Source organism: Eumetopias jubatus, unplaced genomic scaffold, assembly GCF_037043125.1.
Source record: "Eumetopias jubatus isolate StellerSeaLion01/CBP00866 unplaced genomic scaffold, mEumJub1_p1.0 scaffold_4, whole genome shotgun sequence".
In the NCBI taxonomy this organism is placed as follows: domain Eukaryota; kingdom Metazoa; phylum Chordata; class Mammalia; order Carnivora; family Otariidae; genus Eumetopias; species Eumetopias jubatus.
The window spans coordinates 25,281,508-25,298,173 of NW_028274810.1; the positions used below are offsets into that span (position 1 = coordinate 25,281,508).

The window sequence follows — 16,666 nt, forward strand, 5'->3', positions numbered from 1 at the left end:
TTTTAGGTATCAGAATACTTTTTTTTATATCTGGTTGTTTTATTTTAAAATTGACTCATTAATCTGTTTAAGAACTAACTTTTGTGTTCCAAAATTTTACAGTCTATTTAAGTTGTTATGTTCTCTTTTGAATTAAAGTAAAGAATAGCTCCATAAGTCTGTCCTGAGATGCTGTACTTAAAATTCATGACATGAATACCTGGAGGGAACATTTAATCCTAAACATTCGCTCAGTTTGCTCCATTATAGATGATGATACTGTCTTTCTGCCCTTCTTCTCTTGATGAACCCTTTCTGTAACTTACATTCTTTGATCTCTTCCAATTATCAGGATTATGTGTCTATTATAAGATATTCCTTTTGAGGGCGCCTGGGTGGCTCAGATGGTTAAGCGTCTCTGCCTTCGGCTCAGGTCATGATCCCAGGGTCCTGGGATCGAGTCCCGCATCCGGCTCCCTGCTCAGCGGGGAGCCTGCTTCTCCCTCTGCTTCTCTCTCTCTCTCTGTCTCTGTCTCTCATGAATAAATAAATAAAATCTTTAAAAAAAAAGATATTCCTTTCGATATATTTTTCTTACAGGAACTCAAACTCTTTCTTGTTCCATGACACATTTAGATTCATTGGAACACAGCAAATAACTTAAAATTCTTTTACAAAGCAATATCCACAAGGAACCAATGGTAGTGTTCGCGTTTGTTGATTTTTATAAAATAGAAACTGGTGGCTAATGTAGCTATAATCTGGGTCCTTTGAATTGCCTAACATTAGGGGCAAATAATTTGGTGAAAATATAGGACTTTGTCTTGTTTAATCTATAAAATTTCTTGTTGTGAATGGAAGAGACTGGCCATTGACCCAAATTCACAATATAACTTTTACCTGTTACACACAGGAACAAGTTTAGGATCATAAGAGTAATATATTTGTGAAAATAATGGTGTGGACAAAGGAAATTTTAGAAAATTCATTTAAACGGATTTAAATGGATTTTATACACATTAAAATATTTAAGAGGCTGTACTTCCCTTCTTCTTGGATCTGTACTTCCTAGACATAAATACCAGATTTGACATATTGCCCAAATCTGTAGTCTTTAAAACCTACATGTGAGGTATACTTTGAATTGATTAAGTCAGTATGCTTTGAATGTATTATTAACTCAGATATTTCATTAACTTTCCATTTTTATGGTTCATTAAAAACAGTTGTTTGAATCCCTAGAACAATAATTAAGTCATAATTTTTCTTAATTTTCAAATTATAGTTACGTGATGCACAGATTAGTCATTGCCTCTTGTCTTTTACTTTTTTTTTTCTTCCAGTAAAAGAAGCCTTGAGCCCTCTAAAATTTAACAGATGGGATCTCCCAGAAGTAGATCCAGAAACTATGCAAACCAGTGAACCATGGGTGTTTGCAGGTGGTGATATTGTTGGTGTGGCTAATACTACAGTGGAATCAGTGAATGATGGAAAGCAAGCTTCTTGGTACATTCACAAATATATACAGGTAGGCACTTGCCGTCACTTTTAGCTAATTTTTTCCAATGGATATATACTTCTTCATTTATTTTTGCTACACATTCATATGAGCATTTATATATGGTAATATATGACATATACATGTATATATATTTACTTGGATAAAATTTTTTTACTGGATAGCACAACTGTTTAGTTGATTGAAAATTCAGTGTGCATTTCTGCAGGGAAATGCCATGAAGTTATTAGTTCTGCTGTGTTCGAAATATTTATCAATGGCTTAAAGACACAGATAATACATTTATCAAATCTGGATGGTACACAATATGATGGCTGATAAGATCTATATTCCTAATGATCTTACACAGTCTAGAAAACTATATTGTCTGTCCATTTGAATCAGATGAGTTCCTATCCATTCCCCAAATTATATGCACCTAATTGAAAAGAAAAATATTTTATAAATTTCAATTGTAATTTTTCACTCTTTAGTCTCATGAAACAAATGCATAATGTAAAAATGATAAAATATAAAGTTTAACGTACTCTTACAGTAACTGGGTGGTCATGGGGAAGAGAAAAGCCGTAATTACTAGATCTCAGTTGTCTCACTTTTTGACAAAATGCTTTGTTTTCTTCTTGCTCTGCAATTTAATTAAATGTAGGTACAGTGATCTCCTTTATATAAAATATTTCTGGAAAAGTTTGCTCTTATTAATAAAATTCTTCTTTCTTTCTTATTCGGGAGACTCTATTCATAACATGCTGTCTGCCTCTCTTCATTCAGTTTCTTTTGTTTGTTTCCCACATGCTAACAAAATTCACTTTGTCTTTAAGGTCTCCTTGAATATTTTTCTTCCTCTTTGCCATGACCACTTAGACTTTATGGTTGTCCTCCTATTTTTTTCTATAACCCATGCAGGACTTCTTACCTACCAGGTACAGCCTGGACTTTATATTGATTATACCATATTTTTTTAAGTTCAATTCACTGACCTAATCCCACCTCAGCCCGGCGTCTCTGAGTAGTGGGGCTTGGGATGTTGTGGTCTGGGGTGTAGTTGGTATCCCTGGGCTCTAAAAATGGGTGTAACCAGCCTACAGGTCATGCATAGAGACAAAAGTGTGATTTAGGAAACAGCGTTTTGTGGAGATGACAAATCTAAAATAAGAATGCTGTCCAAATCAGTCAAAAGGGATGAGGGTAGGGAAAAAAGGGGAAAGGAATGCAATTTTAACAGGCAGAAACCTGGGAACCCAAAGGAGCAAAGTTGGTAGTAGCTCTAGCCCCAGTCTCTGTAGCACCTATACTTTGGAGAGTCTCCATGGCCTCCGAAATACACAGCGGAGCGGTTCAGCTGCCCAGGATGGACTCCTGATTTGGCTCCTTTTGCGCTTTCTGCTGCAAAACTTATCACCCTATCTTTCTATTTCCTCATTTTACTCTTCCTGTCACAGCACTCTCAATGGTCCCAGTTGCACCTCTGCATAACTCCCTCATTTGTATTTCCATCTGTGTTCTTCCATGGTCCAGCTGTCTGCTGATAATCTTCACTCGTGTGCCGGATGCGTATTTCAGGTTCACTGAACAGCACTTGGTTACCTACACTTCTAATTCATTGCTGTTAAACTAAACATACTCTCCCAAACCTGTTCCATCTCCAGTGTTTAATGTTTCTGATACCCAGCTTCAAAGCCTCTAAATCAGTATTCCTCAGGCTTCTAGATTACTGACTTCTAGATTACTCAGACTAATACAGTTTTCAAAATCAATTTTGAAACCAAAATAGGCCTGATAGCTTCTTCTTTTACTGTGTAATGGCATTAAAGCAGCCACTTAAACACATGAAATGGTAACATTTACTATATTATATATACAAGAAATAACAAGAAAGTTTATGAGAAAAGTAGCAAACAATACAATCTCAGAATAAGCTACTTCTTAAGAAAATATGGTTGAAAGATTTACACTAGTGTGTTTACACACACATATTTTTCTCATTATAAAATAACACTGTTGCACACATCTTTACTTATGAACTATTTATCTAAATTTTATTTTCCTCTTCTCTCTCTCTCTCTCTCTCTCTCTCTCTCTCTCATGTACATATCTGGTCAATTCCACCTCTGTAAAGACTCTTTCATACACTTACTTTAATTTGCTTGTTTTTTTGTGCTGAATACAATTTTTGTTTGACCAGACATCTCACTGACCATTCTGTTAACTTCTTGAAGAAATGAGAGTAGAATCAGGAGATAAGAGAAAAGGCTCTTGTGCTAGGCCAGATGAAACCTAGTGAATACATGAATTCAGCTTTCAGGAGTGAAAATGGCGGGAAGGCAGATACTAAACAGATTTGAAAGGTGAAATTGAATGAGGGACGGTGGAAAATGGCATGTATTAATTCTTTTTCTAAAGATTTAAATCCATTTATAGCTTTTAGATTAAAGTACATAGAGAATATTTACTATATTTTTGATGATTGTGGTTTTGTCATACTTCACAATTACCATTCGAAAGGATTCCTAAGGGTGTTTTTCTTTTGACTTTATTCTTATCTTTTTACTTCCCTGAATCTAATAAATGTGTACTGAAAAAAATGAGCAATCATTTTATTTAGCTTCCACTTACTCATAAAAGGAAAGAAACAGACTTTTAGGTATGAAAAAGAAAAGTGTGTGTGCTTTAAAAATACACATTGCTAGGAATGATAGAGTTTGAAATATAAAATAAAAAATTCCTGACCAGTAAGAGTTGTGGTTTTGGCTGAAGGCTTTAGACTTGTCAAACAAAGTGTTGAATTGCATTTTAAAGATGGAGTAGAAATGGAAAGCAGGTATATCTCTGTCAAGTAAAATCAACACTTCTACCTTCCTGCCTATTGGTTGCGAAGTGCTAAGCAGTGATAAGACTAAAAAGGAGCATATAGACAAAGTGAGATTTTTCTCTCTCCACACTGTCATTAACTTAGTTCTGGCTTCTATTGCCTCTTAAACTGCCTCCACTTCTTCCCTTGTCAAATCTAATGAGCCTATACTGCAGCCAGAGTCATCTTTCTGGAGTACAGTTTGATCCTCATTTCTTCATTTAAAACCCTTCAGAAGCTCCTCTTTGCACTCCAGATAAAGCGTAATCTCCTTAGCTTGTGATGCTAACTTGAATTTCCCCTAGCACACCAAGACTTCTCCTGAATCCAGGCCCTTCCCCTACTCCCCTCATTGCATCTGTCTTGATCCTACCTGTCCTTCAGGTCTTGCTTCCTCCTCTTCCAGGAACATGGTCCTCCTGTGTGCTCTGTAGCCTCCGCCTCTTTCAGGAACATGGTCCTCCTGTGTGCTCTGTAGCAGCCTGTTTCCTTGACTAAAGCCTGCCCACCGGTCTGCCTCTGCACAAGCCAGTGGCCATGCTTGTTTATTGTTATGCCCTCAAAATAAAGAGTGTATTCATCTATTAAATAGGAAAAATACGTAGAAGAAGAGAATTCGTTGTAAAGGAATTTAAAGAGGAGTTAAGAAAACTAATGAGTTTGTAAGTTCATTAACACTGTAAATAAATAATGTTTCCTTCAAATGCAACATCCGTTAAGAAAAATTTCCTAATGCCTGAAGTGTATTCATGAATGAAGGTTTATCACTGCTTGTCTTATGTTTTACATTAGTTTGGGGTGAAATAGAACACTAGATAGTGTACTTTAAAAATGATTTAATACACACATTATAGTATTAATTCATGCATGCAATCATTGCAATTGGATATTTTGAATTTATTTGTAGTATGCTTTTTCAGACACATGTGATTGTTTAAAGATAGCCCTGTTGGGGTTTCAGTGATTCCCATAGTTGTCTGAAGAGAGCTTCACTTAAATTTCATTAGTTAATTTGATCAGTTACCATTTATTGAGTACCAGCTGTTGGGCCCCAAACACTTGACTTTGGGAGAGTACCAAAGTGAATAAATGAGGAGAGGTAAAATACAGCAGTTAGAAATTTGGGCTCTGAATTAAACAGACCTGATTTCAAACCCAGTTCCAACACTTTGGAACTGTGTGACCTGAAGCAAGTGACTTCATCACTTCAGGACATGGTCTTTTTAGGGGTAAATAAACTATTTATTAATAAATGAGCAATAATAATTAGAGATGTTAAAATGGTATTAGAGAACAATTATAAAATAGGAGATTTTGAATAGAAAGCATAGTATAGGATTTTAACAGACAAAGATTCAAAGAGGCTATTTCTGGTAATTATGAAAGCATTTTATTTAACCATTTATTTTTTCATCCATATACATCCACCTCTCTATCCTTGCAGTCATTCATGCATGGATTCATTCAATAAATAATTTTTTTAAAAAAATAGTGCTTTCAACTTCAGATAGTACTAATCTGTAGGTTTATGAATATGAATTGAAACATGAAACTTGCCATTAATAATCTCACAGTCTGGTAGGGAAGACAGTGGTGTAAACACACATCTAATACAATATAATAAACTCAGTAATAAAAAAATGTAAAGGCACAGGGTAGCATGGAAGAGATAATGTGATTGATTCTATCTGGATGTGGGTATCAGGATGTGGAGTCAGCAAAGGCTTCACAAAAATCAAGATAACAAATGAAGAGGTAGGATAAGAAAAACTGAGTGATTTGAATTGGTGGAACTTAAAGGGGGCACTGACTAAGACTGTAGAGCTTGCTCACCGCCCAGGGGTGCCCAGATACAGGTACTAGCTGGCTGAAATTCTGACCGAGCTCCACTCACCTAACAGTGGTATCTTTGGTTGTGCCGCTTCTACTCAGAGGAAGGAGTGCCTGCCTTGAATTGTCACAAAGGTGCTTTCTGCTTGTGCTGTTAAGACTTACACCTGTGCAGTGGCTTCTTCCAATTTCACCAAAAGGCATTCTGGGTTAGTGGAGGCCCTGAACATAGAGAATATGTAGGAAAAAATGGGAGAAAAGATCTGTGATTATACTGGGGTTAGGACATGATAAGAATACCCAGTTTAGGATTATAATTTGGGGTTCATAATGAGGCAAAAATGTGATAGGAGTTGTTTACATAAAGAAGTGATAGTGTCAGATCTTGTATTAATATAGAGAGAAACATTTTCCAATTTGTCAATGTTTCCCTCTTTAAAAGTCTTTATTTTATTATTGTTTTTTTAAAGATTTTACTTATTTATTTGAGGGAAAGAGAGATAGTGAAAGAGACCATGAAGTAGGGTGGGAGAGAGGGAGAAGCAGGCTCCCGGCTGAGCGGGGAGCCCAGTGGATGGATGTAGGGCTGGGCTCGATCCCAGGACCCTGAGATCGTGACCTGAGCTGAAGGCAGATGCTTAACCAGACTGAACTTCCCAGGCGCCCCTAAAAGTCTTTATTTTATGATATTAAACTTACTTGTCTTTACTTAGTTGTGCTAATAAATGATCCAATATGACTTCACCTTTGTTGTTTATAATACTATGATGTTAGTAGGAGTCGAGGCATATTTGAATTTTTTTCTTCTTCTTGAATAAGAATTACTGAATATCTAAGATAATTTTGAGAGGGAACCCAAAGAAAGAGTATATAACCAAAAAAATGTAGCTAAACAAACAAACAAAAAAATCTATTGATTTTAAAATTTATTGCACTTTCACTTGCATCTTTCCGGTGGATTTATTTATTTAGCCCGTGTGCATGTGTGTGTCTGTGTGTGCGTGTCTGTATGCATGTGTGCATGTGTGTGGACAGATGGATAGATAAAAAGTTCTGTACTAGGAAAAAAAGAAATTACCCACCTGAACCCATCAACCTTTCTTCGAAAGGTGCTTTTAGCAACGTGTGAATGCAAGGATTACCATGTGAAATAGAGAACAGGCATATAATAAAATTGAAAGCTAATTTTACTACAACCAATAAATACTAAAGTAGTCCAAGAGCAGAGATCAGTATTGACTAGAATTGTTGGAAAAGACTCACAAAAGAAGTACTCCCTGATTTTTACCCTCATTGGAACATACCTGTTATATTTACTTTCATTGTAATAACAGCTACTATTTGTTAACCTCTGTTATACATTGTGTATGTTTTGGTTACAATGGGTATCATTATCTTTATATTTTTATTTCTTTAAAGATTTTATTTATTTATTTATTTATTTATTTATTTATTTATTTATTTCAGAAGGAGAGAAAGAGAGGGAGAGAGTGAGTGGAGGGAGGGGCAGATGGAGAGAGAGGGAGAGAGAGAGAATCTCAAGTGGACTCTACACTGAGCTTGGGGCCCAACATGGGGCTGGATCTCAACCCTGAGATAATGACCTGAGCCAAAATCAAGAGTTGGAGGTTTAACTGGCTGAGCTACCCAGGCACCCCCATGGGTATCATTATCTTTATTTCTTAGCTTTCAAAAATAAAGTCTCAGTAGTTAAAGAAAACTATTCTAGGTTAAGTATCGTCTTAGTAACGAAGCCAGGATTTGAACATACGTATGTCTATTTATTTTTTCCCCTGGACTGAACTACTTTCCTGATACTTTTCAAATCTGGATCCTCGTTCTTGCTAATCATCTGCAGCCCTAGACATCTTCCCCTGCAGGATGTGTTAAGATTTAAAAATAAAATAATGCATTAGAACTCTGCCTGAGAGTTCCTCTGTAGTTGAAACTGAAATCAGAAGATTGTGATTGGAGGCTATAGCTTATGTATAACTTAGTTCTGGTTAAAAATATACCTTAACCAGGGGCGCCTGGGTGGCTCAGTTGGTTAAGCTACTGCCTTCGGCTCAGGTCATGATCCTGGAGTCCTGGGATCGAGTCCCACATCAGGCTCCCTGCTCAGCAGGGAGTCTGCTTCTCCCTCTGACCCTCTTCCCTCTCGTGCTCTCTATCTCTCATTCTCTCTCTCTCAAATAAATAAATAAAATCTTTAAAAAATATATATATACCTTAACCAGAATGATTAAGTGACTAGAAAAGTTCTAAGATTATTCCATATCTCCTAACTTCCAGGGAAATAAAATAGAGGGATAATTAGCTCAATTAATATGATTAAAGACCTAAATTTAATTGTTAATTGAGGATAAAGATGAGGCACTTTAATTATATAGGTAAATCCAGAAATTCATTAACAATAAGTTGGTTAAATCCAGAACATTCATTTAAAAAAAACAGAGGAATATAAAAAAGTTCTCTTAGTCTAGGAAACAAAAATCAATAATTAGTTTATTAATCTGAAAAAGTTAAACGGGGAGTTATAGAAAGGATATATACATATGTTAAGCATGTCATTTTATTTTAAAACACATAGATAGTCTCTCCTTTTCATTTAAAAAAAAAAGCAGAACCAACAAGTTCTTTTTAAATTTATGGTTAGGGTTCTTATTATGTTTCTTGTGTAAATCTGTTTATAATATGCTGCCTACAACTTCTGGTTTTGTTTTTTAAAGTGGAGCTATACCTTCAAGAAACACAGAGCAATTTCCTAGATTTTTGTATGGTTGCCCGTCAGTTATTTCATTTGTTTAACCCACGTCTAATTTGATAGCAACTTCTTTTTTAGCAATTCACCTTTATCATAGCTTTTGAAAATATTCAACTTAGTTTTCACAGACTCAACCCCCTTTCTTTTCATATTCATAGAGCTCTTCAATTTATACAGTTTTAATTTACATAAATTTATAACCAACACAAATAGCTGATCCAATAAGCATACAACTCAAGTGGGGAAGTAGGAACAGATGCACAGGTACCCTCCTCATTACAGAGATTTGGCACTCCTTTCGCTTCCTTTTTATCTCACAGAGGAGCAGGAGAGAGGAAATTCGTCCGGTGAGTCTGGTAGGTGCAACCAACTTGTTAAGGGAAACCCATCTGGTGCCTAAGGTCCTTCTTTACCAAAGACAAGTTTTAATACAAAATGTATTTACAAAATGGTATTATTAATTGAAAAAAAATAAGTAATTTACCAAAATACAATTGTTTAGAAAATTGGGCATTTACTTTTAGTATCAACATATATACACATTCCATCACAAAAAAGTAGAGGAAAAAAGGCTATATGTTATCTTGCCATGCTAAGTATTCCACTAAGAGCAAACTTGTAAATAGAACACAGGCTAAATGCTTCTAAATTCTAAACCTAGGTTAGAAGCTCGTTTTCCTTGAAGTAGTCATGGTAGTTCTGAGAAGATGATCTTACCAACATGAGACATTTTGTCAAATAAAATCAGTCCAAATATATGAAAATTATCATTTCAAAACCTGTGGATTTGATTACATCTTTAGAGCAGTCCTCCATGTCATTATTCTGTGATTCGGAATTCTGTCTTATATTTACTATCTTTTAGATGCAACATTAAAACACCCCAGTATTTATTACTGGGAGAGGAAGGGATCGAGTAAACTTATATGTTGCTGCAAGAGAAGCAGCTTGTCTTGACAAAAGACAAGAGTTATTAGTGGAAGGATAAATATGGAAAGAATAGGTAAGAGATAGAAATTCAAATAAAGAAGTTATGTAGAGATTCTTCAAATATAGACAAGAAATGAAAAGGAAAAGAAGACCTCTTTTCTTTCAGGTAGAATTCTTTCTGAGAAACTGCAGAGGATAAGAAAGGAGGCATTGGGACATTAAACATATTTTAGAAAAAAAAGTTTTGGTTGCTGTGTTTACAAGTGACTTTAGGAATCACTGAATTGAAGTTGAATGGTTACACAGTACTGTTTATTCGCTGCCACCATTTGAGGTCAGCTTTTAGCAACAACAAAAAGTTATTTTTTTGGTTTAGTTCAGTGGTTCTACTATATACATGAGTTTGCCTACGTGCATCTTCCCAAATGATATTCTTTTTTTTCTTCCTCAAACTTTATCCTTTATTAAACATGCTGTATTCCTATAATAAGTATCCACATTAAGGTGCCTGATACTGTTTTGATTATTTTGTTTATGAATCTGTGTTATTCTTTGCAACTTGTCAATCCCCCTCAAAACTAATTCTTGTAGCAGAATTATCTAAGAACATATGCACAAGATACACACATAAATATTCTGGCATCGTACTGGGTCTAAAATGTCTTTCTTAACCCTATAGGCTCACAGAGCACAGGTGTCTTTTAGGTTTTAGCTTTCTACAGTGTTTTCCAGCTCTACAGTGAAGCTTATATGATATTTTAATGGAGGTTACAGTGACCACAGTTAATGTGGTTCTACTCAGTTGTATATGGTATATGGGTACATTTTGAAACAGATGTTTGTAAAGTTCTTCAAAACTATTATAAATTCCTTGCATTGATGATCAGCTTTTCTCCTACTTGAGGTTTTTGTGTGTTTTCTTTTGGTTCGATTGAGTCTCAAGAGAATCAGTAGTTGTTGAGGGAACTAGGTATCTCAGGGGATTGGTAATGAGATACAGAGCCTTTAACCTCTTGGTCACTAGTTCAAATCTGCCCCAGGTCAAGAGTGACAGAAAGTCATTATCATCTGATGGCAGTTCAGTAGGCTATGTGAAATGAATTTGTGATTTCAATACCTAGTGGAGAGAGATTCATGCCATAGTCTCACCATTGAGTGAATGAATACAAGATGGTAGTTGTGATTTTAGTTTGAAGAGTAAGGAGGAGTCCAATCATAGCTAAGGATTCCATTTTTTGGAGCTGAGACTCTTTTTGGTGGATTTGTTGACAAAATGACAGAGGGAAGCGAGGCTTGCACTTGTGTTGGTTTGTGATGTGAGGCCATGAGATGCACATCCATAGGAATCCCTTTCTGTCATTGTTGCTAATGAGGTACAATTCAGCATCACTAAATTGACTTCTAAAAAGTTATTTCACTCCCAGATGGTGATTAATTCAAGATTGAAAGTGACATCATTCATGTCTCCTGATTCTTCATTGCCCTTCTGCATATATTTTTTAAATGTTTCATTTTCCCTTTTAATCATATTATTAATTTTATCTACATTTGGACATATGACTGAACATTTAGAGAGGCCTATTCATTCTTGTCAATCTTTCACATGAAAAATACTGAGTTAACAAACAAGAATAGAAAATTGTATGGACACTTTGAAGACGGGGAATTAAAAATTGAGCACAGTGTGGAAGGATCATTGCTATAAAGCTAATTGAATTATGTGCATTCATATCAATAAATGAAATCTTTCACCTTCTGCCACTTTTAGGGTTGGAGATTGTGTGAGGGATTTTGTCTTTCTGATATCTTTAGTGAACAGTCAGGTTATTAAAACTTTTTAATTTGGGGATCTCTTTTAAAGGAATTACCTTTCTAAAGAGGACAAAGGCATATGTTTATATTTGAAAGATTTATAAGATCACAGCATTTTCTTCATGATGGAATATTTACATTTTTATTTTATAGCAGGCTCACTGATTTTCAAAAAGAACCCACGTTGTTGGATTGTAAGGATTTTAAAGCTATCTCTGATAATTTTTATGATGCGGAAATCAAATCTAAAGAATGATAGCTACTGTGGCTCATATTAAAGATTACTGCTCTGAAAAAGATGAGCAGTGGCTAAAAATATGACAGTCTGGGATTTTAGAAATCAAACTTGGAGGGACTTATCTATGTCCAAGTCTCCGTGCTTGGAAGAACTTAAGTGCCAACTTTAAAGACACTTGTTATCATTATCATTGCTTAAAATATCATTTTAATTTCACATCTTCAAAGGCATTCTTTTGCCCTGAAATGTACCAGTGGTTTCTACAATATCTGAAGAACTATGATTTGAGAATTAGAAATTTAAATTGCACAGGCTTAATATTAGAGCATTTCCGTTACCCTTTGCAGGTTTTGAGGCAGCTTATTCGACCTTACAGTCTCACCAGGAAGCTAATGGGAAAGCCTTGCAGCAATCTTCACAGGAAAGTTTCCAAATGTCAAGTGTCATCTTTCCAGCTGTTAGATGAATGGGTAGCCAAGAGGCATTTATTTGGGTGTGCAGCCCCTGTGAAATCTGGGTGAGGCAAGAGAAAAGGCTATAATTTGGTGGTTAGTTTACCAGTATTGGTATAGTTGCAGATCTCCTTGCCAGGCAAAGGACTTCATTTTGTAGTTTAATGATTGACAGCCAACTGCAGTGTTCCTGCACTTAGAGAATAAAAATGCCTTAAAAAAAAAAAAGAGGCATCATCGATATGTCATACTAATTTTTGAATCCTTCACTGCTTCAGATAAAAACAATCTTATCGACGGAGCTGGCTTCTTCTTTTCTAAACCCCTCTCCAACTGAGAGGAGGTAAGGCTTTTCAAATGACAACTGTATTAAAATCTTGAGACCTATTGAAAAGTGTCCTTCAGTTTAAGATATATTGCAGACTCTTTAATTCCTATGTTAAAAGAAGATTGATATGAATCATTGGCCACCGTCAGGTTGAAAAACAATGAATATCAATAAAAAGACAGTTTTAAATCATCATGGATTCAGTTTGAGATAGTAATAGACTCCAAAAAATAATATTGAAGTATGTCATGGCTAAATTCTGTTTCCATGCTGTTTTTCCACTTGGTCAGGATCACTATATTGAAATGATTTCAGCCCGATTTCTCATTGGTAAACTGTGCCTTTAGACTGAACTAGAATCAAAAGTGAATGTGATCTCATTTTTATCCCTTCCAGTGAGAAGTAGCCAAGTTAAATTTGCTTATAGTCATTGAAAAATGAAGTCTGTTTCAAGTGTTTATAAATAAGCATACAGTAAATCCCATAGACTGTCTGTAGAGTTTGCCTTTTTGATGGTACAACCATGTTAATTTTTGATGAATTCCCTAGCTAAATACTTCAAAAATAATTATTAAGGATCAGAAGCTTGACTTTTTTTCTATTAAAATTTCTGTTTGTAAAAATGTGTAGCTTTTTGTGTATGAAGGGGGATTTTGTAAAAGGAAATCAAGAAAAAAATGAGGAATGAGCCTATATCCAAGGGAGCTATGAAAACAAAACTGTGTAGGTGGTGATAGGGAAAGAAAATACCATGACTAATAAGTGATTTTAATGCCTTTTATTGACTTTATATAGGGTTCCAAACCTTTATTAAATGGCAGTGTTTGACCTGAAAAGTAATTTAAAATGAAATTGTGTCCATAAAGACAGAATATATCCTTACCAATATAGCAGTAGATTGTTACTTCAGGCAGATAACTCAAGATTAGAATGGTTGGAAAAAATAACTGAAAAATCTGATCCATGCCATACTGAACCTGACCTCAGTAGGTGCTGAGGGAGTATGAAAGAAATTAGCCACTACAAGGTCACTTGGTCCAGATGGGCTATAGGTGTTAGGAATTCCATGCCAAATCTCCAACACCTTGATGCCTGGGGCTGTGTGGCACTCATGAAAATATCACAGTAGAACAAAGCACCGAGAATCTTTAGCTTGCTGGTGGAAATTTAAATGCAAAAATTTTAATCAGAACTTTGTTCTGCTACATTCAGTGATTTAGTAAAGTTGAGTCTTATACAAGTTGCAAAGGATTAAATTAAAAAATATCTAGATACAGGTGGTAGAAGGAAAGCCTAGAGGTCAGGGGACCTGGGTTCAAATTCTGACTTAATTACTCATTAATTCTGCCTTTGGACCTTTGGGAATGTCACACTGCCTTTTGGTTATCTCAGTTATGGCTCTGAGACAGCACAATGTAGTCACAGAGGTGGAATTCTCAGCTCAAGGACTTAAAAAATGTTTAAAATCTCAAATGCATTATCTTGAGCTTCACTATCTTTATCCATAAAAAAGACAAAATTATAGTTTTTTATGCTTCTGAAACACAAATTATATATGTTTAAAGTAAAGAATCTAATTTATCAAATACCTATTATATGCTGATTATCTTTTTAGAGGCTTAACATGCACGTCATACTCAAAAAATTATGCCTGCCTGAGTAACTATTTTTTCCCCATTTTACAAATTAAAAAATGTATGCTAAATTTTGTTGAGATGGCTATGACTCTGGAAATGTTTGACTCAACCACTTAACATATGGGTCAGAAAGCTGAGAAACAGATTTTAAAAAGAGTCAACTCAACTCATAGGAAAATTCACTCAGGAGAAAAGAACCATAATAGAACTCTCTAAAAGGGATTTAAAATAAATATGTTAAAGATCCCCAAAGAGATAAAGACAGCAATAGCATCCATAGATCCTAGAACAGGAGAAATGTAATGCCTCTGTTTAGGTGTTGATGGTAAGGCCTGCTGGGGCTAGAGCCGAGGCTTTTCCATTTTCAGCCCTACTGTTCTTCTCAATAATCATCCTGCCCCTTCCTCCCCGTGTCCTTTGGTTGAGCTTCAGTTGAGCATAATGGAAGGCAGAACACATAGGTAAGTCCCTGCCAATCATCAGAGAACTCTGTGCCAGAGTCAGGATGAGAACAATGGCACTAGACTTCTATAATCCATGCAACTAGTCTTCAAAATGATCTTACTTCATTTTTGGATCCCTTTTCATGCACTGCATGCTCACTATATACCAGACAACATCCCATGGGAAGGTAGCCTTCAAAGTGATTTTTTGTCAGTTTTGTTCTCTCATAGCCTCGGTGCCTAGAACAATGCCTACCAGATAGTAGGTGGTTGACCAATAAAATGCCTACCGTATGGCAGGCACTTGATAACTACGACTGAAAAATTGAATGTGCCGAGGAAATGTTTTAGATTATGGGGCACACGAGCCAGACTATACAAATTCACTTGGTTCATTGATGATAAATATCTACGTGGACTGCTCAAACACGTGGTTGGGGTACAGTTATCATGGAAACAGAAGGATAAAAATGAGCATACCAGCGCATTGTAATTTTTCTCCTGTGATCCTCACCGCCATCCTTTTCAATCAGTGTTTTCAGGGTGAGACAAGCAAGTTTCAAAGTGGCCTAACTGACCTGTTTCGGGTCCAAAAGTAACATCTATACAACTGTCTTAGTTTTTCCCTGCAATCCATCCCCACCTTAGCCTATTTCAGCGACTTCTCCTCCCAGAAATACACGGGTTAATAGGTTAACACAAAAATCAGGTTTTGCCTGGTAGGTTGTTGACTTACAATTTTGAGCTTTTTATTCTAAGTCTTAATATTTAACATTGCTGTTGTCACCTTTCTTAAATGTCAGCTTCTTTTATTTACCTTCATCACTCTCACCTTGATCATGCTGACTTCTTTGTGCTACATGGATTTGCTGTCAGGCACCACCCTGTGCTGGTCACCAGGCTTTTCTTACACTAGTCATTGACATCTTGTCAGCAGTGTCACCACCTTTGCCTCCAGGCCTGTGAATATTGCAATTGTTACCTGACTGATTGACACTTTTGAAAATTTGTCAACATGTTATTTTTGGGTGAGGTGTGGGTCCTTGGCTAACTTACAAACCACTTCTTAAAGTTAATTCACTAGTTTATCCTTTTGCCAAACCCTTCGGGTTTTATGACATAGGACCTCTGTGTAATAGTCTATGTGCTATTTTCTTAATGAATGATATTATAATTAGTAGAAGGTAAAAGAAACCAATGTTATTGCAGTAGCTCAGTTGATAAATTGAAACATTCATTTCAAAGTCAGAGCGTATACCAAAACTGTTGGTATATGCATAACTCTGCTCACCTCCTTCTCACATCTGCTCAGAAGTTACTTTATTAAAGAAGGCTTCGTGGTCACCAAGTGGAAACTTGTGTCCCTGCCCCTAGCCACACTACTGCCTAACCCACATATACTCTGCATCCTGTTTCTGAGGAGAAGCCACTTGAAAACACACTATTTTGGGTTCCTGAACCCAATTGCAATGTATGTATATGAGGGGGTAGGGGTTCCCCATGCTGCAAAGCAATACTTGGGACACCAGTTGGATATTCTACCATTTAAGTCAATTCCAACACTATCTACCTTGAAAAAGCATCAGATCCCACAGGTAACCACAGTTCTGCTAGACTGTCCCACCTTCTGCCCTCCCCTGCCACTTCACATGCCAGTCACAAGCCCAGGTTACCACCTGTGTTTCTTACCAACAAGCTGTAGATTGGAGATTCCAATGATCCCTTCCAACTCAGGATGCCAATCCTAAGTCCAGGTTGTTACCTGTACTTCTGACCAACTGGCTATAGATCAGAGGCTCCCATGATTGCCTCCTTGAGTTCAATATTTGCTAGAGTGGCTCACAGAACTCAGAGAAGCACTGTACTTACTAGCTCACTGGTTTATT

At 36.1% G+C, this 16,666-nt stretch overlaps 1 protein-coding gene across 2 annotated transcripts in view; it reads left to right on the forward strand.

Moving 5' to 3' along the window:
• DPYD (dihydropyrimidine dehydrogenase) overlaps positions 1-16,666 on the forward strand; it is a 794,533-nt gene that overhangs the window by 392,203 nt on the left and 385,664 nt on the right. For both annotated transcript variants that reach the window (XM_088022348.1, XM_028101938.2), the window contains exon 12: positions 1,323-1,507. In XM_088022348.1, the coding sequence (XP_087878474.1) occupies positions 1,323-1,507 (185 nt within the window). The remainder of the gene's footprint in view (positions 1-1,322; positions 1,508-16,666) is intronic.